General features: G+C 47.8%; 2 protein-coding genes across 11 annotated transcripts in view; one reads left to right on the top strand and one right to left on the bottom strand.

Moving 5' to 3' along the window:
* Window positions 1-3,936: 3,936 nt before the first annotated feature.
* On the top strand, window positions 3,937-12,292 carry Abo (de-etiolated protein 1 abo). Its single transcript, XM_077700366.1, has 4 exons — window positions 3,937-5,195; window positions 5,959-6,129; window positions 8,955-9,310; window positions 10,133-12,292. Exons 1-4 carry the CDS (start codon window positions 4,341-4,343, stop codon window positions 10,551-10,553), a joined length of 1,803 nt encoding a protein of 600 aa, XP_077556492.1. The 5' UTR covers window positions 3,937-4,340; the 3' UTR covers window positions 10,554-12,292.
* A 1,889-nt stretch (window positions 12,293-14,181) lies between these two features.
* Window positions 14,182-23,585, bottom strand: part of Endoa (SH3 domain containing GRB2 like, endophilin-A) — a 45,711-nt gene continuing 36,307 nt past the window's right edge. For 4 of the 10 annotated variants that reach the window (XM_077700367.1, XM_077700372.1, XM_077700368.1 and 1 more), the window contains 3 exons: window positions 19,108-19,221; window positions 17,079-17,360; window positions 14,182-16,854 (listed from right to left, as the gene is read on the bottom strand). In XM_077700367.1, coding sequence (XP_077556493.1) covers window positions 17,131-17,360; window positions 19,108-19,221 — 344 coding nt within the window. In that variant the 3' untranslated portion in view covers window positions 14,182-16,854; window positions 17,079-17,130. The remainder of the gene's footprint in view (window positions 16,855-17,078; window positions 17,361-19,107; window positions 19,222-23,585) is intronic. The other 6 variants (XM_077700371.1, XM_077700373.1, XM_077700374.1 and 3 more) reach the window with 3 other exon arrangements.

Here is a 23,585-nt window from a genome sequence, read left to right as displayed (position 1 = left end):
AAAGTGTCGCACATCCGATGTTTACGTGTTCATTTATGGCTTTAATTGTTCACCCCACATTTCTTACTGCTATTAAGAGAACGTGCCGTACATTTAAGTGCAAATAGTTAGTTCAGTAAGCTTATAAGCCCTGGCTAATTTGCATTTGCTTTTGCTGGCCTCAGCCAATCACATAGCAGGGCTTATGACATCATAGGTTCTGTTGCAGGAAATGAGCTAGTGGGTCACATAGGCATTCCCTTTTTTCCTAATTATGTAGCTTATTTGAGTGAAGTTTACGTTAAAAGTGCTATCAGTAGGTGTCTTTGATTTGGCTGCACTCGTTCAGGTAGTGCAGCACTTGCCTCTTCGATTTGCGATTGTAGCGTGCGGCACTTGCTCCTTTCTCTTCAATTTATCGACGGTGCAGAGAGTGCAGGTATTGCCTGCTGTATTTTACAATGCCAAACGTATTGCCCACTTACCAATGGGAGTGAGTGGTACGCCTGCAGTGTCCATATGTCACAAGGTGGGGCCCCTAGCTGAACCGGGAACACCCGACCGTAACTGAATTCGAGAGCAGCTTGTGCCTGGTCACCAAGGCAACCGATCATGGAGTAAGGCAAAAAATTACGCCCATCTTCCCGCGAGGGAACCCTGGTGTGATGCGACGCATCGGGGGGTTCAATTGGTGTTTCCGTTGGGTTGATTCTCTAAATCGGGTGAAACGTGTTGTGACGCGAAGTTGAACGAGAGCAAGCGCTAACTGAACCGCCGCAGCGCGCTACCCGCTTTATATTCACAGCGCCTGAAGGAGAGGAGACAGCGGAGGAGAGTCGTGCATGCGCGCACTTGCGCGATGGGAGCGGAGCGAAGCACGCGCATGCAGCTGTTGTTTATGATAATGAGATGGAGTGAGAGTGTTGCGCACAGCTGTCGGAGAGAAGAGCGGAGGAGAGTCACGCATGCGCAGGTGGCGTGCGGACGCCGCCGACGCTGACGCAGGAGGGACATGCCTCAGAGCAAGAGATGCGTCGCATCTAAAAGGAGCACCGACTTCGCTCTCTCCAACGGGCCCTTAATGCCCCTCACTCACGGAGCACAGTGTAGATGGCGCGGTGAATGGGTGCTGTTAAGCGTTGTTAACCAGCATTCCCTGCGCGCTGGAACCTGCTCAGCCCGGCGGGCGCGACGGTGGGACCCATTCCGCCAGCTTTGTTGTCTGCTTCAGCGACAGTTGTTTTTGGCCTGTTTTGGCGCAGCTTCGCATCCGTTGTGCGCTTCCTTCACATGGGATGATGAGCATGTTCGACAGCACCTCCTGGGTAACCACTACCTCACAGAATGAGTTGCCATACGGCAAAGATACCGCAAGGCCTGCTTTGCGGGGCGGAAAAACAAAATGTAGAGACCACATACAGACATCTGGCCACTGGAGAAATGCTATTTTTCGCGCACTGCGTGCCACGAATGGGAGTACATCTCGTAAATTGGTGAACACAAATTCGGTTGTGTTCTACATTTACCACGAAAGCCGACAGAAGCCAACTAGTTCTCACAACCAGCGATTTAAAAAGTGCCCTCTACTTTTTCGCAATTTGTAAACTATACTTACTGGCTCAAACTCGGTATGAATGCTAACCAGTCAGCTGACATGCTGAATTGCTTCAGCATCTCTGCTCGTGTCGCGTGGGGGTGTAGTCACAAGCTCCTTATTTTCTCTTTTTGGAACTGCTTACGACAGTGCGCATTGAATTATGCGTAGTGCACACCACACTACTGTATAGTGCACTGCGCTGCTGAGAACTACATCCAAATAGTCAAAAGCAGCTTGCTCCTTGCTCTAGAACGCACGTAAAACGCAGAGTGCTGCTTGAACAATGATTATTTGGTGCTAGGTGCTTCAGAAGGCAACAATACGTTTCCAGTCACCTTAACTATTTAAATTGCATGTACAGCTGCTCCTTTCATAAGTTCAGACTAGTTGACAGTATTTCCGAAACTCCACGGCTGGGCACGCTGGGGACGCTTCGAGAAATACTTCCATATCACGGCTCCACAGCACTTGCCCCCCCTCCCTCTCCGACGTGAACACTTGGGACCCTCAAATGGCTGTCCAACTGTTAATTATTTATGATGCACAGATACGACATGCAGGCAGCAGGCTTCCGTTGATGCCACCATTAATAAGATAGTGAGAGGTTTGGATGTAAGCACATGCTGCAAATTTAATTTGAACTAGATTTTTTCAATTGAAAAAAAAATACGCGAGCACTTCTTATAACGGAATATAGGCCATTACCCGGTTTGGCTCTTTATTCTAGAAAAACTTTATTTTCACAAACCAGGTCATCAGAACACGTTGCTCAGCAATGCATCTGGCGTTATCCGCTAACAGCATCGCCAAGATTACACGACTGCACACTGACAGTGAACATCAAGCCCTAAGTAATGACACCAGTTAAAACAAAGATTGCGTTCGGAATTCTTTGGTCGCCTAATAACGCTGACAGCGCCTTTCCATATTCATTTCAAGGCGGCAGCCGTAAATTTCTTGTGTGGATATGTATGTATCATTGGCGCACGCCTATACGTTGCCAACGATCTTCGTTAACGTTGTTTGGTGCAGAAGAAGCATAAATCATTATGCGGCATGATAGCGGACGAGGTAAAAAAAGGGCGAACGCGTTAAAAGCCGAATAGGGCTAGAGTGCATGTTGTAGGGTGCGGTATTACTCTAGCTCATTTCTTGTTTGGTGTTTTCAGTAATCGTCGTCGTACGATTGCATCCTAGATCTGCTGGGATAGATCAATATGTTTCAGCTGGCCTAGATTATGCTTGACTAAACGTTCTCTGATAAAGAATAGGTGATTGTCACATATGTGGTGTGTGGTAACCCCACCGTTCATTGCAGTAGCGCCCCGTGATTTGGATTCCGCGCTCGTCTTGATAGCGTGCACAGTTTGACATGGTAGAAGACAGATGTCGCGGCGAAAGGAAACAAGCCACTGGGAGAGTGAGCAAAGGAAGAGCAATGTACAAAGGCACAACGGTGAGAGGGGTACATGTTAGAGAGAAAGAGAGCAAAGTGAAAGCTGGGCGGCCGGCGGCGTGAGGACATTGTCGGCCCGCACAAATGATTTTTTCTGGGCCACAGTCGGCGCTACTCTTTATCTTTCTCCGTGCAACCGATGTTTGAGATTGCCGAAGTAATGGCCGGCGCGCTCGCCAGCATTAGAGAAATGAGACCATAACCGAAGCGACGCCATAACCGAGTGGCTGGAGTAGCACGTTTTGCCAACATTGCCGCTTTCCACCATGCGTCACCCCAAGATGAACCAGTCACGTGACTAAAGCGCTGTGTAGGCTAGTGAGTGGGGGAGAGTGGCTGGAGTAGAAGGAGAGGGTTTGGTTGGCTGGTCCGGGCTGATGTGTTTGGCATTGAAAAAATACAGGAGGCAATGGTGCAGGATGAGTTCATGGCTTTCTGTGTACTTCCCAGGGAGGAGGGGCAGAAGAAGACAACAAAAGTACAGGACCGGTTCGGCCGTGGCGGCGCCTTTGCTGAACTGGCTGAACTAATTCTGAACTCACACAGAAAGTGCGGGCCAAATTGAAGAGACCTAGTATGATTCTAACGAGGAAATCTTTCGAATGAACCAAACGTGTTTTGTCTGTGTGGCCCCTTCAAGGTTAACGAAAAAGTGAATTGTGCAGCAGTAGGGGTTAGTAAAAGAAGGTTAGAACCATTAGTACGTTGGTGGGAAAAGAGCAGAGAAGAATCTGGGACTACATACGAACAAAAAAAGTCAGACTAGCAAAAAAATTCTGTAAAGTTTTTCTCTCTTTTTCTTTTTTTGGCGAAGTGATTGTACAGTGGCTTTACGACCAAGGTCGCTCTGCAACGCCACCCCGTTACAAAGAGGAAGCTGCTAAGCAGCATCATCATCAGCAGCAGCGACGCCATGATACAGTGGAGGAAGTTTTTTTTCCGGTTCCCAACTCAAACTTGAAATATAACCGACTCTGCACTGGCCAATCTATCAAAAACATGGCGCGCAGTTTTATCATTTGTCTAGTTCTGTCAAGAGGCAAATTTGTCTATTTGTGAATGTCGGATGTCGGCGAATCGAATCGCGATGTGCGTCCCTGTCTCCCTGTCGCGGTTTCGGCCTGTGGTTGGCTGAGTGCGGCCGAGCGCCTGTGCGCTCTGTTCACCGTTGCAGGCTCGTAACGTGTATCAAAACAAGCGAAGAATATGGCACTCCTACCAGATCAAGGGAACACATCGCTCGTGATAACGGGTTCTGGCCCCTTGCATCGGGTCGAGCACGTTCAGTTAGTGGCGTGAAAAAGTACCATGTCTAACCACGAAAAGCTTGTGGTGCGGCACCGGAGCTCTCAAGATGGCCAGACCTGTGGGTGTGGAAGGCCGGCATTTCCCATCAGTGCTGCTACTCGGGTGTCGCTTAACTGCAACGCCTGCAAGGCCAGCGGCGACGACTTCCTAAAACTCCCCAAGATTCCGGCACAGAACATAATTCTCAGACTGCAGTACCGCGAAATCTACGCTGCCAAACAAAACGTGTCTCCACTGCACGTCTCGCGACGTTTGCATCAGAACGCGTGTCCAAACTTCACAGTAGTGAACGTGGAGAAACCGCCGTGCTTTCTGCGAAAGTTTTCGCCCGACGGCAGGCACCTTGTAGCCTTTTCGTCGGACCAGACGTCAATTGAGATCTACTGGTACCGCGGGCCCTGCTCTGCTGCGCACCTGTTGAGAGACTTCGGTGGTGATCATTTGGGCTCTGGAGCCGAATCCGCGCACGTGCGGAGCACCATCTTCAACGAGTTCTTTCGCCTCCGACACATTGTCAATGTGTCTGGCAATGGTGGCGAGCAGCTCAACCGAGAGTGCAGCCTGTTCACTGATGACTGCCGTCACGTCATCGTCGGCTCGGCCATGTATGTGCCCGATGAACCGCACCCCTTTTTCTGGGATATGCACCGCAACAACGAGTCAGTGTCACCAAATCCCCGCTCCCCTCTGGAGGACTACTCGTTGCACCTGGTGGATATGGTCACTGGCACCCTGAAGGACAAGCGCACATTTAAGACGGACAAGATCTTTCTTTCGCACAACCAGGGGCTCTACCTTTACCGGGACACGCTTGCCGTGCTTTCGGTTCAGCACCAGACAGTGCACATTTTCAAGGTCAGTCTTGTGCTCGACTGTGGGCGTGATGTGAAACTGAAGGTGACAAGGCATACTGTGCGAGCTGAAGCCACTGGTTAAGCGGAAGCCACTAGATTCCCAAGAAGAACATGTTTCTTGAATGTAACCAGTGACCTTAAAGAAGAACAAAACGCCGTGCAGCATTAATATTTCAAAAGCCTAATCAGTCTTCGTGTTTAAACCCACTCATATGGCCAGTGTAGTGAGCTGCAGCACTATCCTTTAAATCAAAAACCATGAACAACAAAACGGAGGCAGGTCTACAAACGCAGCAGTTTTTTAAAAAAAGAAAATGAATGTGCAACAGCTATCCCAATTTTCTATTTCTCACTATCTGAACTGACCAGGGGAGTAGGCATTCGAACTGACACAGGGAGGGAATTGAGGTAGGTGTGAGAGAGCAGCAACAGGTCACTGGGCCTTCATTGAGCAGTATATTAGTAATTACTGATGACGATGCCGGTGGGACACGGCCACATAGTACAGAGAAAGAGAGTGCTTAAGGTGAAATAGTGAAATGCTTGCTTTTTATTTTATTTTTTCTTGCTTCCAATGTATCACCCCCATGGCCGTGCAGTTTACATGTGGTGCGGTCAATTTATGTCGTCCTCCAGAGCAGCTTGACCTAGCCCTTGTGTTGCACTGTGACGTGGCTGGACCATAGTGAAGCCATGTAGAAAAGAAAAACTGCAGGAGGCGTGAGTGGGTGGGCACCTTTTGTACCCGGCTGCCCCCTGCGCAGGTGACAAAGGAGGGCCAGTTTGTGGATGTCCGCACTGTGGGGCGTTTCTGCTATGAGGACGACGAACTGCTGGTGTCGTCAGCGTTCTTGGCTGGGGGCGACCGGAGGCCCTACTGCGAGCCCACGCTCAACTCGCTCAAGCATCGGCTTCTGGTGCACCTTTACCGACAGGTTCGTTCGAAGGGAAACGATTGGCTGACGGAGAGCTCCTGTGTCGCATCGTCCTGGCAGTGTTTTTTCACAAGAGGCTGATGGTTTTCCGTTAGTGTACACGTATAAGAGAGCTCCGGCCCATGGCTATTTTAACTCGTACAGGTGGACAAACTAGCTTACTTCGACCTCTTGTAGGCAAGGCATTCGATTCTAGTTGTGAAAAGATTGAATAGAGTGCAGCGTGTGAAAATAAGCCAACTAATACATCAAATGTTTCTTAAACATTTATTGATGTTTTGCAATGAACTATGTGCGAGTTACGCCTGCTGTTTCTTTGGTCACTAGCATCACTTTTACGTTGCACGTTTAAGAAATAGTGGAAATAGTGTACCAAGATTGCTTGTATCGTGTTTTCTGTCTTTTCTTTTTTTGCCAAGAACCTTGGTGAAATTGTGTTCGGTGGCCAACTTTGTTTGCACAAATCCCCAAATACGTTAAATCTCATGGGTGAGAAAATAAAATCAGAACTTGTTTGTAAAAGTTGAGTTTCAACTGTACCAAGAAGCTCACTTGAAATTTGATATCCTTGGGCAGTTGGCTCAATATACTACAGAAAAAGGAAACATTTACTAAAATATCTATGTGCGAACTGAGAATTGGTCACACATGTGGTACTCATTCGTACCATACCATCTAGCCATCTAGCACCAAATTTGCTCGTATTCATTAAACGTTTATTTCTCTCTCTTTCATTCGTACCTATTAAAAAGCACACAACCACCAGTATGCAACAGATGTGGAGGACTGCTCTCAGTTCTCCATATCTTAAAATGTTCAGGATTAGAGGACGCTAGACACCTTCACTTTCCCGAAATTTATAGATACAGTAAAGCCCGCTTATATCGAACACGGATATATCGAATCATTGCCTATATCGAACCCTTGTATAATTCTGGTAAAAATTGCATGAATTTAAAACTTTTTGTATCGAACGCAGTTTTGCTCCAATAGATATATCAAACTCTCTCGCGCAGGATTTTTCGCTCTCCTTAGACATGCGGCAGGCTTTCCCGCAATACATCGGCGCGCAGCGGTGTCGCTGGTGTCGCTTGCGACTCCCGCGCGAGCTCGGGTGCGTCCAAACTGGCCGTGGCAGAGTGGACCATAGAGTTTCTTTGTAAGTATACTGCAAGAAACTCTATGGAGTGGACCAGCTCCACGCATGCATGCCGTTGGAGCCGAAAGTGCCACATTGGGCGTTGCGGGCTGCGGTGTCACCGAACTTCAAGACCGCGCCACTCGCTGCCCGCACTTGCTCGACTCGCTGGGTTCGTTGTTATTCGCTTGTATCCATGCTTGTCTCCGCTCTGTCGAAGACGCTGAGGATTCCGTGCCGCTTCCGAGCGCGAGCGAAGCCGTCGCTGCTGTGGCCCTGCTACGGCGATACTGCAGTGCCATTGAGGGCAGCGGTCTTGTGCTTGTCAACTGTTTAGATACCGTGGAGCAAGCAGTCACCAGCAACGCGTTGTGCTCCAAGAAGCAGGCTACACTCATGCAGTTCTTCCGCCCCAGTAAATTTTTTTTTTTGTTTGTTTCCGAGAAGGCCGTGTCTAGAGTGCCGTCTGACGGTATTATAAGCGCTCTACTATATCGACGTCGACCGGCGTTTTGTGGCAGAATTGCCGCGTCTGGCAGTACATCGCTCTAGATAACGTAAAGCTAGGCAACCTAAACATAACATAAGATAACCTAACACACGCAAAGAAATCATGTAAAACACCAAAACTAACCTAAGGTATAAAAATCACTTTAAATAAATAATAAAAAAAAAACGTGGCAAAAACCGGTCTCGAACCACCAACTTTGGGATCAAGAAGCTAAGACGGATCCTTTACACTACAACGACAGACTCTTTGGCCGGTGCTAGCCTAGTGTTAAATATTCTAATGTCATCGGATGGCACTCTAGCCATGCCTGCAACGATCAGCTAGAGTGCCGTCGGACGGCACTCTGGACACTGCGTTCCGAGAAAGTGTCGTATCAATAGTGAACTGCAGGGTGGCAAGAGCTCTGTGTTAGCTCGTGAATCCGTCGGCAAAATTGCTCTCGTATAAGTTTTTTTTTGCTTCACTTTCTATATCAAATTTTTGCTATATCGAACTATTTTACAATCCTCGCACTGTTCAATATAAGCGGGCTTTACTGTATGCCATACTCCTACGCCCTTTGCTATTTTTAGCAGAGGAACCTATGTTTCCCACATATCGCCTAATAACTTAAATTTACAATATTGGGTTTTTAAAACTCATTACCTAACGCGCGTAATTCCAAGCTGGTGTACGCCAGCATCTTTACATTTTTGGCAATATTTTAGATTAAGGGCCTTTTACACCCCTATATAAATGGTTTATTTTTTAGCCTCCTCACGTCCCTTCAAATTTTATTTTACTGACTGAAAACCACTCACTTTGACATGGCGCTCTTTGGCCTCGATGCCCTTGTGCCGTAAACACATACAGAAATACATACATACAAGTACATACATACAAACGTACGTACGTATGTAGCCGGCTCGCTTTGTGAAATTTTTCATCACAATGCATTTGTTGGCCCCTACTCAGGAAAGCTAAATTCATGACATACATTCTCAAATACTGACAAACTGTATGTACGTATGTACGTACATACATACATACATACAGTTTGTCTGTATTTGAGAATGTATGCCATGAATGTAGCTCTCCTTAGTAGGGGCCAACAAATGCATTGTGACGAAAAGTTTCACAAAGGCAACTGTGCTGGCAGTCTCGAGCTCCTCCCGCCCTTGATTGATGGCCCAACAGGCGGAGGCCGAAGGGAGCCCCACGGCCCTGCGCCAGTTCTACCGGCACTTTGAGCAGCTGTGCGACCTCCGGCTGTGGAAGATGCAGCTGCTGGACGAGCGGCACTTGCTGCTCAAGTACGCCAGCGAGGACGTTGTGTCGTTCCGGCTGTCGGACCCCAACTCGCAGCCGTCCTTCTTCGTGGTGTACAACCTGGTGAGCACCGAGGTGCTGGCCGTGTACGAGAACACCTCCGAGGAGCTGCTGGCCCTGCTGGAGAACTTCAGCGACCTGCTGCGCAACGCCGCCCTGCACGCCAATGCCCAGCTGGCCTGCTCCCCCTCCAACAACGTGCACGCGCGCCTCGTGCAGCAGAGGTACGGGCGGCACTTGCCTCGTTCTTCTCTGAATCACCGGTACACGATAGGGCAGGCGCAGCAGCAGCCGGTGGACGAGTGCGTACGAAAAACTGCGCACACATTATGTGGGGTGCACACGCTGGGTTTTGGGCACTAGCTTTGCCCAAGAACTACGGACGGAACTTGCAGTACCACCCCTGCTGTTGCTAGATTTCTCTGTGCAGGATTTTGTGGGAAATAAAAAGGGGCCATTGCTAAAAAGCCTTCTGAAAAAGTAAAATGTATGTGGTACACTTACTTGATATGTAAACCAGATTATTGGTCAACCCTCTGTATAGTAGGTTTATTCATTAACTTTTAAATTTAAAAGGTCCTGCCCCATAATTTTTTTTTATGAATGCTTAAAGCTAAAAAAATCAATACTGTTTTTTTTTATTTGGTGTTGCTTTTCAGTGTGCAAAAAGAAATTATGGAACAGCTTGCCTTATGCCACACTGCGTTGTAAAGGGAGTTGGGTCCCCATCAAGCTGGCTGCGACTAGCCTGTTGGCCCTCCATCCTGCATTTTTTTTTTCTCATTGTTGCAAAGGAAATGCAAATAATATGAAACAAACTGAAACTTAAGGTGAAAAAAAGCTGTGTGGAAAAGCTCGCCAGGAATGCCATTTTATTTATTTCTGGCCCTCATACGTCATTGGTACTCCCGTCTGCTGTTAGAACTTTACTGATAAGTGAAGTCAAGGCTGTACCCCGTCTCTGCTGCAGTCAAACCGCAGAGTCTTGGGGCATTGTGGCCTCGCTTCCCTTATTTATGGCTCTTGTTTGCCTCCCTATCCCTCAGATTCAAGCAGACCATAGTGAACGCCCGGTACGGGGGCCAGACGGAGGCGGTGAGGCGGCTGCTGGCGCAGCTGCCCATCAGCTCGCAGTCGTACAGCAACAGCCCCTACCTGGACCTGGCCCTGTTCAGCTACGACGACAAGTGGGTCTCGGTCCTCGAGAGGCCCAAGGCGTGTGGAGACTACCCCATCAGGTTCTATGCGCGCGACTCTGGCCTGCTCAAGTTCAAGATCTACGCCGGTCTGCAGGGGCGCAATGCGCCCCCTGCGGCGCGCCGACTGGTGGCCTTCACATTCCACCCGTATGACCCGTTTGCCATCAGTGTCCAGCGGACTAATGCAGAGTACGTGGTCAATTTCCACATCCACAACTCAACCGGACCTTGTGAAAGAGGCCCTGCAGAGGGCAGCAGCATTCTGTGATGGTTGTGTGCTCCTTCGCGCTTGTTGTGCATCATGTGCTAGAGTGTGTGCCGTTTTGTGTCAGGCCTCGTTTGCCTCGCAAGTCTGCCTTTAGGCGCGTCTCCTAATGCCAGACTAATCTAGTGGCAATGATCCAGGGTTTTTAGTTTTCATTCACGAATAAATGACGTGTTTGTTCTTAGTAGCTCCATCAAGTGTGCTGGAAATTGCAGTGCTCACAAGGGGTTCTCCTGGGCATGCATTCCATGTGCACAGTGCTGCTCAAGTGGTGGCATGCCTCAAGTTAGCCATCTCGGCTCACTGGAGCCCCTAAAATTCAGCCGTATAAAAGTCATTTAACAGTGGTTTCTGAACCATATTTATTTGCATTATGCGCACTTATTTTGGGGGAATCACAGGAAATCCGAAAATGAAATCATTGAACGTGCAAATCCTTTGCCCACTTTTACCCCTACGATGTCAGCCTTGCACCTTTCCAATGCCCAGCCTTATTTTTAAGTGTCTGGAAACTCTTGATACTATTTCCCAGGCCGTCGTTTCACAAGAAGTGTAATTAGGCTAGACGTACCAAAGCCAGAAAGCCGTCTCCTACTTGAGGTCTACCTTCCACTAGAGCTGGACTTTTGCCATGTGCGGAGTTCACCAATCAAGTCCTGGTTTTTGATTAGCAAGGGGGGGGGGGGGGTGCGTGCATGCCCATTATGCAAATGAATATGGTATATCTATACTGTAAGCAAAAGCCGCAAGGATTGTGTAGCAGGCCTTGTATTATACGCGCTTTGTTTATGGCAGCTATCAGATCTGGCTTACACAAATGTTTAAAACAGCCATTTGTGCGAGAGAACTGGTGGGCTCGGCTGTGCCAAACTGCCCGTTTTTACTGTTCCTTAATGATGGTTGGCTGAAAATTCGACGTTTGTTTACCATACCATAGTTGTAATGTGACAAGATATTATTTACATTGAAAGCAGTTGTGAAAAAAAAATTGTAAATCGTGTCGTGCTGCCAGGAGGGCAATTTGCTAAACGTAAGCATGTCTGCAGTTACATTGTGTGTAGTTGAATTGAATGGTTTGAAATATTTCTGCTAAATCATGTTTTCTACAGACGGACTAAATTACTGGTTTCTCTACCTGCATCGCAGCTATAGTTTTCGCGTATATGTCGTTGCGCTCCATTTCGCGTATATGTCGTTGCGCTCCATTGGTTGCATGGCAGGCTTGTTAAAAGCTGTCAAGTAGCAGGTATATCATTGCATTGTGCCGCGTACATCAAATGTCTTCGAAACTTTAAAGAACATAATTGTTTACATCTCGTGAGAATTTGCATTTCAATGTAAGGTATTACCGTACCACTTTTGTGTTGTGACAGTACTTTTACAGTAAGTGGACCGTAATGCAAATTGCCAGTTAAGTGCCTGTTTTGTTTTATAAGCAGACAGCAGGTTCTTCTGGCATTCTTGCTGTCTGGCAGATGGCTAGTCCAACTCTTGCCTAGGCCCCGCCATCATCTTTCTCATTCACGCAAAAATTGAAAATTTTTGTTTTCTTTCCATCTTGTTTGAGGGCTTTATTTTTTCATCCACCAATTGTGTGTACTACGTGGTTGTGTGAACCACGAAAGTATTGTGTATATATAGTGAGATTGTAATGGAACAGGCCACAAGATTGTGCTGCTTTCCATGAAAGCATTTTAATTGTTTTGTGTTGGTTCCAACTGGAAATAAATTTGCTCACACTCGCATATGTTTCATGTCATCAAGTATCCTGAGGATCTTAACTGGTTGGTCGATATGGCGAAGAGTTAGCTTGAACTTTTTGAGGCAAGTACACATGCATAGTTGCCACTAGCAAGCTATGTTTTTTAACAGCCAGGTTACAGCACTCCAGTGCATGCACATTTTGTAACTTATTGAACATTTGTTATCCCAGTCAGCTGAGGGAGCTTACCAGTAAACATGCTAGCAGCTGGTGTGGCAAAAGTGTGAACAAAGCTCTTAAGGCCCCCTCCCTGTCCCCAGGCTTTACTGTTCCGAGACTTCAGTTATGGCAACTCTGTGGCTTACATGTTTCTAAAAGGCTGCCCTAGGTCACTACAGGGAAAGTTTTTGACTGGTGATCTCCGACAGTTCGATAAGGCAAATTTTCCTCAATGGGCTGCGGGGGGTTTTCAGTTTCAGTGGGGTATTTGGTCAGCTGTGTCCTTCAGCTTCGAAAGGACCATGACGACTGCGCACAACTTTGCTGTCTTGTGTTTCCCCAGTATGTCATAGATAGCGGCCCATAATCGGTCAATGCCTGTAAGCGCAACGACAAGCCACTAGACTGACTAATTGTGAAGCCCTTGTTTCTGAAGATAACACTCCACCTACGTTACGGAAGTTGCAGTCCCTCCATTCACTGGAAGAGGAGATTGCTATGCTTTTTCGTGCCGGGTATGCATTTTGTTTAAAGGAAAGCGATGCTCACTTGTGTCACTAGTGGCCAAATTCTTTCATATTTAAATTTTATTTGCCAGTAGTGTTTCCCTTCAGCTGTGTACCCCTTGCCAGCTACTATACTTGTTTTGTGCAAGGCTACAAGTGGTGCCTTTCTACACAGCAGTAGTGCCATGCAAAAAAAAAAATCGAGCCCATAAAAAAAAAGTCATGCACTGAAGTTAAAAAAAAAAAACGCAGTTTGAGGCAAAGCCAGTTTTTGTTTCTGTGATGCTTATTTTTGAATTGAAAAAGAAAAGTAAAATACTTCAAGTGGTACAGGTTTGTGCCCCATTTACTTAAAAATCAAACACTATTGGCAAATTATTTGGAAGTTCCAATATTTGTATCAAGAAACGTGGACATAAGGAAGGGGCTGAAGCAAATTAAAATGCTCAAACAACTCAATTCAAAAAGGCACACTGGTCTTAGAAACTTTTTTTTTGCTTTCCAACAAATTTCGAGGAAACTTCATGGGCTTGTTCAGTTTTTTTATTCAATTAGTTTTGGTGTGAGGTAATTAGTTTCTGAGTTAATTAAAAATCTCCCTTGATTGTTCTTGAGAACAATAGGAGAAAACAATTCAACAAAAAATTGCCAGCAAGGCACGAGTATATAATTCAAGGCATGAATATATACCAGAAGTTGTGGGGAATGAAATATGGGAAGCAGTTTTCTTTTTTTTTTTTGCAATCACATAAAAGTTTACATCATTTACAACTAGGTTTGAAGTACTCCTGCTAACGAATTAAAAATAATTAAAAAACTACTGAAACACAAAATGGGAAATTTGCTTCTCTTATTGGATGGTTTAAACATTAAGGTTCACAGGGCAAACGAAATGATCTACATAGCTGCACTACATGCTGGGATGTAGCTCTTGAGAAATTCCTATCACTGCAATACCACTTGTGGTGAAAAAGTGGGGAATCATTGAAGAATTTTTTTTTTTTTAAATCAGGCCTTTCTGGCTTTCATAAGTACCTGGTACTGTTCTAAGTACAGAAGTTTTGGAGAACACGCTCTGCAAACCAAAAGAAAAGTGGTACCCAAAAAAGTGCTTTTTTGGTCCCAAAGACCCATGTGCCCCCGACCAAAGTACAATTGCTGTTACTTGACTGCTTTCAAAAAAGAAAAAAAAAGAAGGGACACATTTTTGGAACAACATAAACAGCTTTATTTGGGATAGAGGTCTCTCATTTGCAGGACATTTAACATGATTTTACAACAGCCAAAAAAGAACTGGAGTGTGACTGGTGGAGAGAGAGAAGAAGAAGGCTACAGACGACAACATCGAGATCACAGCAGTTACAGTGACGAGTTACTCTAGGGACTGGCCAGGCTAGAACTCTGGGCTCGGGGAACTAGTATTCTTGGAGGGAAGAGAACGGTGTCTAACACTACCAGCAGCCACTTACAGACGCCAGCAACTATCCAGCATTGTGTTCCACACGATTTCATTCGAAGAGGAATATTGCTGCAAACGGCGTGACGGCCGAAATCAAGCAGGTGAGGATATTGCATTTGAGACTCGGGGCAGGGCGTGTGCCGAGGCTTCTTAATTGATTACACGGCCAAGAGTGATTACACGCCAGTCGAGTGATTTGTAACCACCTCAAATGAGGCCAGTGCCGGACATTGCTGGCTGGGGCATATTGCTGGGTCCTACGATGGCTGAAACAGAGGTCAGACCACCCAGCTTGCAATCAGTGCGGCTAAGGATGGCTTCCTTGGGTGTGCCAGCTTTGAGTACCTTCGCTAGCTAGGCGCGGCACTCGCAAATGACAGTCGTGTACCAAGCAAAGATGAGCCCCTCGAAATGACTGACCCCCATCTGACACACATTGTTCACACACTAGATATGCCCAAACATGTGCACAGCATGATTCGTGGCAGTGCACAAGCATGCATTTCTTCACCGGCATCCTAATGATGTAGACGCACCACACGTTCCATCAACACAGACAGGAGGGGAATCAACCACAGCGGCAAGGAGTACAAGGCCAGGAAAATGGCCGTGGACAAAATGGCACACACCGTATCTTTCTGCACACAGCAATTCTTTCTTGAACTCTGAATCCCAGGGTCGGGTGGAGCTTTTCAACAGGTTGCCTTTCACAGCCCGTCAATGTGAATGTGAGAAAAAGAAGAAAGAAAACACTGACAAATGCGAACTATGCGAAAAAACCATCGGCACTCGCTACATGTCAAGAAAGCAACTTTTTCAAATCTGGTGGGCATCCCAAGTTAAAATTTTTCTCTCGCTACACAAAAATGAACTTCTGGAAATTCCGGCAACATGTTTTACAAGTGCTCAGCAGCATTCAGAAGCCATACGTCCACAGCTGTATGAACATAGGCCATGCTGCGGTTGCCATTTCGCTTCACGGAGGGAGGGAACGGAAGGAAAAAAACCATGGTTCTACTTGCTCTAAAGCATTGTGGTCAGCAGCTTTGCGAAGTTGAAAGCTGTGAAACACAGCCTGCATGGCACTCTGGCACATAGCTATCTACTGCCACCTCCGGAGAACAACGCTGAAGCTTGAAGGTAATTTTGTAGCCTGCTGGAGGTGTGGTGTCATTTTTTTTTATCTAGCAGGCTTCGATGTATTGATGAGGAGCTTTCTGCAGCACACCTGCCCTTTAAGTATATGCCCGTAAAACACCCTGTGAAGGTAGGTACTACCCACAATGCACTTACAATTGATGGTTCCTAGAGGCAGACAAACGAAGAGGAGAGTTTCAATGGCGACTTCCACAGGAAGAAGATGGCGCCCAAAGGAAACATGGTGGACGGGAAAGGCACTGCCAACGTCTCACCACCTGTCCTGACCAACATTTGCTTCCCACTTCCTTCGTGTTACTACTCAAAGAAGAAATGGTAGTGAGCTGTCTTGGAGTTAAGTCGCAAAAGAAAAGGGCCTCTAGTGACTCCTGTGAAAAGACACTGCAGAATCCGGCCACCCGGGTGACGAACAGGTAAAGCCCGGTATCAGTGGACGCAAATAGCACCAGCTCAACATTGTCGCAGGGGGCAAGTCACAACCATAATCTGACAAACAACAAACACGACAGCTCGGTCAGAAGGAACAAAATAGAACCTGCTGCAAGGTGGGGAAAGCCCAGAGGCGCCACAATGCGCTGCCGCAACAGCAAGCGCACGGAGCAAGGCTCTCTGCTAATCATCTCCGGAGAGCTCCGGGATACTCGAGAGAGAACAGCACACCAGGTTTACGATTGACAGGGTGCAGGGGAGGCGGCGACTGGAGCCATGAAAGACGTAGTCCAAGGCAGAAGCTTCCCAACACAGGAGAACCCAATGCCAGCCAAGAAGGCTACCGCCCCGGCTGTGGCTCATCACTGCAGCAACTGAGGGTCGTCTTCACTGCGCGGTGCTTCCCTACAGGAAGCCCCACTTGGGGACTGAGGTCAAGCATCGCAAGAGCGGGCTCGGCTAATTTGTGCCGGACCCTTTATTTCGCGTCTTCACTGAGACAATTCTCTCGCTATCCTGCGTAAACGGAGCTTGTCCACGAGTAGGGTGCAGCGTCCGACATAAATAAACAAATGAGCAATAAAAGTCCGTGGCACTCAACAAAAATATTTACAATTTTACACTCAACACTGGGCCGCCTATATGATTGAAAGTGAAGCACGAAGGACGAAACACTATAAACAACCCCAAAATGACTAAGTTCAGCAGTATGCCAATGGGTCCAACTCTGCAAGTGAGGCTGGCTGAACGGAGAGGGGGAGACAACACAGGTGGGCAGCACGGCCGGGGCGGGAGGCCTCCACCGGTCTCCGAGACGAGGGGAGGCGACAACTGAAAAAGAGGCACAGTTGAACTGTGTCAGTGCCGGTTAGGCCCACTTTGTTCCATCGCCTACCTATGCAAAAAAAACAGTGGAGACCACTGATTGTATCAGAGCATAGTTTGAAATTCAGCAGTCAGGGCTTATTGATGAGGAAAAGCCAACCCCACAAAAGGCAGTTTGTTCTTGCACTTCCCCTGCATCGCTGTTTCCCAGGAAGCCCAGCGAGACTCACCCGCCCTCGGCGACGGCGGCGGCAGCAGCAGCAGCAGCAGGAGGCAGGGGGATCAGGGCAGGGGCACAACCACCTCGACGTAGTTGACGGGGAACATGCCCGTGCGGCCATCCACGCTGCCCTCGAACCAGTTGTCGTCGACGCGGCGCACGAGCGAGATGAGGTCCCCCTCATGGAAGCCCAGCTCGCCCTCGTTCTCGGGGTCGAAGTCGTACAGCGCCCGGCAGGTCGGGGCGCGGGGGCTCCGGGCTGGCGACCGCACCGGCGATGGAAGCGGAGACGCTGAGCCGCACCCGACCCCATCAGTGGGCTGTGCCCGTGGCCCCCACTCCCTCCCCCCAACGCGAGGAGGGACTGCACTAGGCTGCCACGGAGCGAGCCCCCACCACCTTGGTCGTCCTTAAGTACGCCAATGCATTTTGGTGTGTTTAAGCCAGCTCTCCCGCCGCCTCTGAATGTAATCCACAACCCCCATGTAGGACCCTCAGCAAGAAAAAGAAAAACCAAATCAAACTGCCTGCACTACAAAGACCAACATTTATACCGAAAAAAAAAAAAGGGAGCACACATCCACAACTGAACATTAAATCTTTTGAACACCTGCAGAACATATCACCCGATCAGGAATGCTGCCAACTGCTGCAGCTTCAGCAACACCTCTTCCCAATGCAGATGCGGAGTTCGTGGCCAGGGCTGAGCCACAGTAGTGACTCAACCATTTGCAGCTTCCAAATCATGTTCGCACTCGTGAGGTTTATTAATGTATGCACTAATGGTAACTTGTGTGGCTACTGTGGTGAATATAGCTCATGCTTACCTTCTTTGTGCTTTTGTTATGCACAACAAACAAGGTCTGAGGTTATTAGAGACTAAAATCTCAAATCTGTTTCTCTCAGCAATCAAAGAATCACTCAGTCTAGGTTCTACAGGAAGCCTGCCTGGCGAGAAGGATTTACATACTGGCAAACAGCAAAAGACACCAAGCGCAGAGAAAAAGATGCTGTCACGTTGATTGCTCCAACACGAAAGCGCCGTTTGCAGGGCTTTGGTGTCACTTTTGTCTTTGATCAGTGTCTTCATCAAAGAGCTCAAAATGACACCCATATAATGCTGAAAGTGATCGATGGACAGAATACTGCAATTGCAGTTCTAGGCCACGAGATTAAAAAGAGGAAGGCAGCAGACATGGTCACTTGATGTCAGACGCACACATGCCGCACAGCATCCAGGGGTGTGTGAGAGACACTGGACATGCTCCATTTTGCGAGACGCCCACAGGCGATCATACTGACAGTGGGCGAGACAGGGAGCACAATGACGCGTTGTTAGTTAGGTGCCAAGTAGTACAGCTATGGCATTTTGACAGCACAGAGAGCAGGCAAAGAAGGGAGAGCGCCACCGTGTCTGCCCCGCATGCAAGGCAGGGGAACAGGTGGGGTGAAGCTGCCTCTCTCTCTCCCTCGATAGAAAACAAGCCGCCCTGCTTGCCTATGCAGGAGGCATTCCAACGGGCCAAGCCACGCAGGAACCCTTCGCTGCAAGCACGAACTGTCTGCGCATAGACAAGACTCACTTCCCTACCTCTCACTTTCAGCTGGCCAAGCCCTACCAAAAACGCTTCACTGCCACCATACTGTTTGCACATAGATAGACTCACTCTTCTGCCTGTGTCGCTTAGCAACTGTACGGGAAAAGATGACTGCCGCTAAACCGTTTGCTCGCTCGCACTATCCACAAACTAACCAACATAGCACCACTTGCAGGCTAAAATTTTAGGGTTAAATGCCGAATTTTCTTTGGCGCAAAATTGGTAGATTATACAGGACTAAACGCAAATGTTGGACCAGCTCTGACCAGCTCAGCAACTTCCTTGCAGCGCTGTTCCTTTTTTCAGAACGGAGAGCACAACCCCTGTGGTGGCTGTCCTCTGATGAATCATCCTAACCAGAGGACAGGAAGGCAATGGGGGATGGGGGACGGGAAGGGGCCCGGTTGGCGCTGCTCCCCGAGAAGAGTGGAGCACGAGTACCGTTGGGAGACCTGGAGCTGGCCGAGGAGGAGCCATGCGGGAAGCTGCCCAGGAAGAGGTTATTGGCAGGCCGCGGGTTGACGGGCGAGCTCAGGGGAGAGCGGGCAGGAGACGCTGCAACACGGTACCCCCAACACTCAGCGCAGGCCTGCATCCTCCCGGGCTGCTGGTGGGACGACGACAGCCGCTCACACGCAGTGGGTTCAGTTAGTGGCCCGGTGCAGAATTCAGCATCGACCACACCTACCCCAACACCGGGCAGCCAGCCAGGCCCGCTCTGGTGGCCTCCTTTTCACTCCACTGAGGAACCCACTGGATTTCATTGCCTTTCTTGTAGCCCACTCATAACAAAGAGGATAGAAATAATTTCGATGTAACAAGCTTTTACATATAAGTATACCTATATTACACATATATAAAGGTCCACAAATTCATGTTTATCATGCTGACTCAAGAAACCTTATTGTGCCAAAAAAACAAAACAAAAAAACAGCAATAGTCCTGGCACACTACCCAAGACACTAAAGCAATGTGCTTTCTAGTAAATTGCTTTCATTCATTGGTGCCGAGACTGTTTTAATACAAGGGACAGTGGCTTTTACATTGCCACAATGTCGGCCCTAACACTGCCTCCTCTACTTTCAATACCTGTCAAATGAGCCACTTCAGCACTTCCAAACCTTTCCCTGCCAAGCTGAGTGTTCTCTCTCTGTGCCAATGACTTTACACACACCCCTGGCATTCGAGCATATCCTCTATGAGCTAAGTCAGTTGAGAATGTGGCATTTCATTCCTTCTTATGCAGATACACAGCACTCTGAAGCACTTGATGCTTGCATTCCTGTTGGTTTGGTTGAGCACTTCTGCTGAACTAAGCTGTAGTTACTGAAGGCTCACCTGACTAATGTGGCAATTAATTTAACCAGACAGCGTTCTAGCCCTTGCATGCTGTCTGGGTGCAGTATCAGGGTGCAGTAAGTGCCGTAGAGTCTAAAGGGCCACTAAATAAGATTCAGTGACACTATTAGTCTCTACTCATGACTTTGAGGGCATGAACGCTCCACATTGTCTTGTTTCTTGAATGCGCCTATTTTTAGTTTCAGCCTGACAGGGGACCAAATTGTTATTTTGCCGCTAAACAACAGCCTGTCTGCTATTCGCTGGAACATGCCAACAGCCAAGCCAATGCCAACAAGAGAACATTTCTTTAGGTTAAACTTGACCACACAAACACTGCAGCCAAAGCTGGTACAGGGGTCGATGTAGCTAACAGCCAGCAATAGGCAGTAAGGACATGCTGTGGCAGATAATAAAACACATGTGTTGACAAAAGTTGTCTTGAGTTAACCCACTGCCTTCGGACGGGGTGCTGATACGACAGGTTCTTCATAGAGATGGTGTTTGACACAAGTTCAGCGATTCAGCTTTTAATGGTGCCAGTTCACAAGATCTCAGAGAACCACATCTTCAGCAGCAGAGTGAAGCGCCCCTTGAAGAGTGAGCAACTTGGCAGGTGCTAAAAAAATAGAGAAGGCGTTGCCCTGATGCATCCTACTCATAGCTAGAGCTAAGTGTAGAGTGCAAAGATAGGTGTGAAGCTGCTTATGAGACATTTGTCACTCTGTTATATATGACTGCACTCACCCTAAGCTACATACAACTGCACCTGAGAGCCACCTTTTCTGATAGCCTTGAAGAAATGAACATTAGCACCAGGGCTGTAGCCAGAATTCTTTTTTCGGAGGGGGTTACGGGTTACCAGAAGAAAGGACTTTTGCAGAAATCAACACTAAGTCTCAATTACGCGCTCTTGTAAAAAATTTTGGAGGCAGCTCAAACCCCCAAACCCCCTCTCTAGCTATTTCCCTGATTAGCACAGTCGTAGCAGGAACCTGAGCAGAGCAGAAATTTGGGCTGATTCAAAAGCTAGTTTTGTTTAAGGCTGGCCAGTTTGCTCTCATGTTGACCAAAAAACCTCATAAGCAGAAGTTAGTTTTTTGGGGTATACAATTTATAGGCTTAATTTTAACGCTTTAAAATAAGCCACAAGTTCCCTTCACAGAGTTTTTTTTTCTATTCTCGCATCTCTGCTAAAATATCTCAAAATAAACCGTTGTATGTCCTGCTAGACTAGGTGTATCAGCCAGAGGGCACCAGCTTTACCCTATCCCCCTTCAGCACACCCGTTTGAGAACCCCACATTTCTAAAGTAAGCCTTGCCAAAAAGACTTCTCTCCATGCACAGTTTCGCGGAGGTATGTCGGCAGCCAGATTATGCAGAAGACCCCTTCCTTCCCGCCAAAGATAGCAAACACATGGCTTTCAACAGACGCCTGTCCCACCAGCAGAAGAATTTCACAAAGTGCAATTACCAAGGGTGGATCTTTCACAGACACACTCGGCCCAGAGATTTGAGAGGAAACATAGGGGACAACCCACAACTGTCTGCTTCCGCAATGGTTGGGGGGGGAAGGTACGTGCAGGCATTAGTGGCGGACAGAGGCAACACATGGGAGAAATGCGCAGCACAAGTAAAGGGAGAGTAAGGCTGGTGGTGACTGCCTTCGCCTTTCCGTCTCAGCACTGCACTGCCAATGAACCTCGTTCCTCAATGCTTGCGGTGGTACGTGAGGCCAGATGCCACGCTTGCGAAATGTTAGTAGCAGCAGCACAGTAAACGCCGCTGAGGTACGCAGGACGCCGATAAAAGGGCCCACATAACTCGGGTAACCGGTACTGAAGTATCCTGACACGGATTCAGCTGCTGGAAATAAATTTGTGGCAAACTAATTTTTTTTTAGGTGCAGGACTAAACTGTGCGAAAACTGCCCCATTCCTGGTGCTTCAACTAACATAGCTTCCCTACAAAAGTACTTCTGTTATTAGAAAATTACACAACATCTTCCGACAAACAAGTTGGTGCAAATTTTTTAAGGCATCCTTAATGTACCTTAATAAGCTCCTCACATGAAGGGGAAGGGTAATCTCGGGACATAACCAGAAGCAAAAAACATCACGGACAAGAAAGCCACCGAACAGGATCAGTAAGCCTGGTGCGTTCTGTTGTGTGCCTTGACTCTGTTGGTTAGTTACGTTTCCAGACTTTTTGCATGTATTGCTCTTAAAGGGACCCTGCAACACTCTTTGAGCAGTGCAAGTAAACCTGCGCGGCGTTTAGATTACATTGCCAGGAATACCTGAGCCAAATATTACACGTGCACGTCAAGCGGTGAGCGCGCAAATCGATGTGAAAGACGCGGAAATTCCAACCGCTCTCTCTTCAGTTATCCTCATTATGCAACCCTTGGCATGGCCTAAGGGACGTCACATAGGCCATGGCTCCCCGATCGGCAGTCACTGGTCAACTTCGCGGCTAGATTCTCCCATTTCCGTCGTCGTCATCGCTGTGTACGAACCTCTTCTATGCCTGAACCTGTTGGCACAGTTTTGCCATTTTTTTGTGTTTTGAGTGCGCGCGGAGTTTGAGTGATGAGCTCAGTACTTCCCTTTCAACGGGACCACTCGACTACAAACGTTTATTGCTTCAAAAACGCCCTACCAGCCCGAGCGCGCACTTGCGAGAAGGCACCCATGCCTGCTTTCTTGTGGCACCAGGCCGGAAATAGGCCCCTCCGCGTTGCGGAGAAAAGGAGAAAACTACCTGGCATGTGATATATCGAAGGCCGCCGAAGAGAACGCCGCGAGCCGCCCCCTGTCCGGGAGAGAGTGCGCAGCTTTCATCGCGTTGTCCACGGTCGAGTTGAGAGGGAACGATTATGCGCGATTTCTCATAGCGCGTAGTTTCGTTAATTGTGAACGGATTTTCATAATTCTTGCAGGAGGAGATTTCTGGGACAATAGACTTTATCCCAAAATACATTACTAGTAGTCGATGGCAAGTGTTGCAGGGTCCCTTTAAAGGAAATGGCAATATATAGACTTCCAGTCACCCTTTAATGGGTGCAAAGTGAATAAAAATGGGATGCAAGTTCTATCATACAGGCAAACAATTTAAGGAACCTCTACACTACCACCTAGGATGCCCCAGAACTTAAGCTCAGATCTCTGCTCAGTTTTCAGCACCTGCTAAGTTAACGAATGCAACACGAAGTAGGTGCTAGCTATACCCCATTAGCAGAGCAGAGTTGATGTGGGCAGTGGGAACGGTGGCATTGACAGTCCGAATGGAAAACTGCTGGGGGTGCCGTAGCACCAACGGCTCGTCATGGTCGGCCAAGGTCACATTATGCTATTGTCAAACCACGCAGGCGCTCCCTGTCTGTGCAGCCTAATGTCAAGGAAGTGCCACAGAGAACATTCCTTTTCTAATTCTATTAAAAGCAAACCCTAACAAAAAAAAGTGCCATTAGTTACAGTCAGCAGCACTGTAAGTAGGCACTTCACATAAAGCAAGAAGCAGCTAGTCTGTGCCATGTGCTAAAAACAGCATTCCCCATGCAAAGCAAAAACACCTCATT

This window comes from Haemaphysalis longicornis, unplaced genomic scaffold (assembly GCF_048455015.1).
Source record: "Haemaphysalis longicornis isolate Haplotype H1 unplaced genomic scaffold, Haemaphysalis longicornis Haplotype H1 scaffold_2, whole genome shotgun sequence".
NCBI lineage: Eukaryota > Metazoa > Arthropoda > Arachnida > Ixodida > Ixodidae > Haemaphysalis > Haemaphysalis longicornis.
The sequence above is the reverse complement of the archived record's forward strand: the minus strand, read 5'-3'. Positions and strand labels throughout refer to the sequence as shown.

What these genes read in the sequence shown, in the direction of transcription:
- Abo (XM_077700366.1), top strand. Translation starts at nt 4,341, where the DNA reads ATGTCTAACCACGAAAAGCTTGTGGTGCGGCACCGGAGCTCTCAAGAT. An exon ending in TGGTGCACCTTTACCGACAG is followed by an intron (nt 6,130 to 8,954) that starts GTTCGTTCGAAG and finishes ATGGCCCAACAG; the next exon opens with GCGGAGGCCGAAGGGAGCCC. An exon ending in GCGCGCCTCGTGCAGCAGAG is followed by an intron (nt 9,311 to 10,132) that starts GTACGGGCGGCA and finishes CCTATCCCTCAG; the next exon opens with ATTCAAGCAGACCATAGTGA.